The 2,183-nt window shown below is 43.1% G+C and overlaps 1 protein-coding gene across 1 annotated transcript in view; it reads left to right on the forward strand.

The window, feature by feature from the left end:
* Positions 1 to 1,024, forward strand: part of Ndufa7 (NADH:ubiquinone oxidoreductase subunit A7) — a 13,774-nt gene extending 12,750 nt beyond the window's left edge. The window contains exon 4 of the mRNA XM_021218126.2: positions 815 to 1,024. Within this exon, the coding sequence (XP_021073785.1) occupies positions 815 to 905 (91 nt within the window). The 3' untranslated portion in view covers positions 906 to 1,024. The remainder of the gene's footprint in view (positions 1 to 814) is intronic.
* The last annotated feature ends 1,159 nt before the right edge of the window (positions 1,025 to 2,183 follow it).

Genomic DNA, 2,183 nt, shown 5'->3' on the forward strand with positions numbered 1-2,183 from the left:
TGTAGCCCTGGCTGTCCTGGAACTTACTCTGTAGACCTGGCTAGCCTTGAACTCAGAAATCTGCCTGCCTTTGCCTCCCAAGTGCTCGGATTAAAGGCGTGCACCACCACTGCCTGGCCCGGCTCATGGGTCTCTATTCTTAACCTAGAACTTGACAACTGCTTGCAAAGGAAAAATCAGTTTTCTCCAGTGGAGTCTCACTGGGTGTACAGACTATACTGAAGGACAGTTCCCATGTACAGCTGTAGATAGCCAACACAAAACAAACTTAGTAGTAGTTTTGGGGCTGTTTGTCTCATAATGGTTTATTTGGCATTTTTTTACTTACAGGTCTTTTATATTATGGTTTCTGACTTTGTGTTTTTATGGGTTTTGTGTATAAAGATTTATTTATTATTATACATAAGTACACTGTAGCTGTCTTCTGACACACCAGAAGAGGGCATTAGATCTCATTACGGGTGGTTGTGAGCTACCATGTGGTTGCTGGGATTTGAATTCAGGACCTTTGGAAATGCAGTCAGTGCTCTTACCCACTGAACCATCTCACCAGCCCATGTTTTTCTTTTTTTATGTTTTGTTTTTTTGTTCTGGCTTGTTTGTTTGTTTGTTTATAAAGAGAGAAAGAAGGCATGGAGTTTGGAAGTAGGGAGGATCTGGGAGGAAAATGAGAGAGGAAACTGATCAGAGAATATATTGTATGGAAAATTTATTTTCAATAAAAATTAAAAACAAACACAAATAACCCAAAAGATCCTTCCTTGCTGTTCTTTGTAGGCCTGGTTCTAACTGGAGTTTGTTGTTTTTCTTATAGTTCTGCTATGACAGCCACTGAGAAGAAGGCAGTGACACCTGCTCCTCCCATGAAGAGGTGGGAGCTGTCCAAGGACCAGCCATACCTGTGACCCTGCTCTACCTTGCTATATGTCACCAGGGCCACATGATTGCTTTTCCTCCTTGGATTCCCTTGGGGAGAATGTGACCTAATTTATAACAAATACATAGAGTTCCACATTATTTCCAATCTGTCTTTTCTTAGAATTTATTGATTGTATTTGATCTGTCACTACTGTGTGCTGGGTGTGTGAATACATGCTGCAGCATGTGTGGACATGAGAAGACAACTTTAGGAATTGGTTTTCTCCTTCTACTTTGTTTTTGATGTCCTGTGTACTCCAGGTTAGCTGGCCCAAGAGTGTCTGTGTGAGGCTGCTGTCTGAGCCTCCCAGCCTGCTGTAGGATTAGATTTGAGCCACTGTGTGTCAGTTTTGGGCTCTGAGGATGGGACTTAGGTCTCAGCCTTTTGAGGCTAGCACTTTTACTTGTGATCCATCTTGCCAGCCCACTGTTTTTTTTTTTTTTTTTTTTTTTTTTAAATGGGGTCTTAGTGCCTATAATCTCTGTATTAATAAGCTGGTAGGTGAACTAGTAGGTGAATATCATTTTGCCCCATGGAATGACTCTATAGCCCTTAAGTAGGTCATTGGATTATGAAGGTAGAACTCTGGAAAACATAAATAAAATACTAAATTGAGTGTGGTAGTGCATGGCTAACCCCAAATTTAGGAAACAGAGACAGGAGGATTCCAAGTTTGAGGCCAGTTTTTAGGTTACAGATTGAGAACCTGTATCTCAGACTAACAAACAGAACACTGGCATCAAAAGAAAAGTGGAGAGAAGAGTGTTGAGAAGAGCTGACTGGAAGCTGAGAGCAAGAGGGTCACAAGAGGGTCACAGCCCCGCCTGGAAGTGAGTGTTATAAGATGCTACAGCTGCAGGCTTCACTAAGGAGGCTGGATTCTGGTTGGGGAAAAAGGGCAAGCTAGATTCAGAAAGAAGGTCAAATGCGAGAGGAACAGTGGTCATAGTATACAGAGGCTGCTGCCAGAGGACTTCTAGAGGCCTCAGGCAATAAATATGTGGCATTGAAAATTGCTGCATAAATTTATGAGAGGAAACTGTAGGAGTGGTGTGGGAAAGGACTCCCTCCCTCCCTCCCTCCTTCTCTTTCTTTCTCCACTTTTTTGAGACAGTGTTTCTCTGTGTAGCCCTGGCTATCCTGGAACTCACTGTAGACAATTAGCCCCCAACTCAGAGATCCTACCTCTGCCTCCTGAGTGCTGGGATTAAAGGTGTGTGCCACCAAGCCTGGCTGATTTTCCTTTTTTCCCCCCTCCTCCCCT

The sequence above is a fragment of the Mus pahari genome, chromosome 18 (assembly GCF_900095145.1).
Source record: "Mus pahari chromosome 18, PAHARI_EIJ_v1.1, whole genome shotgun sequence".
Lineage (NCBI taxonomy): Eukaryota > Metazoa > Chordata > Mammalia > Rodentia > Muridae > Mus > Mus pahari.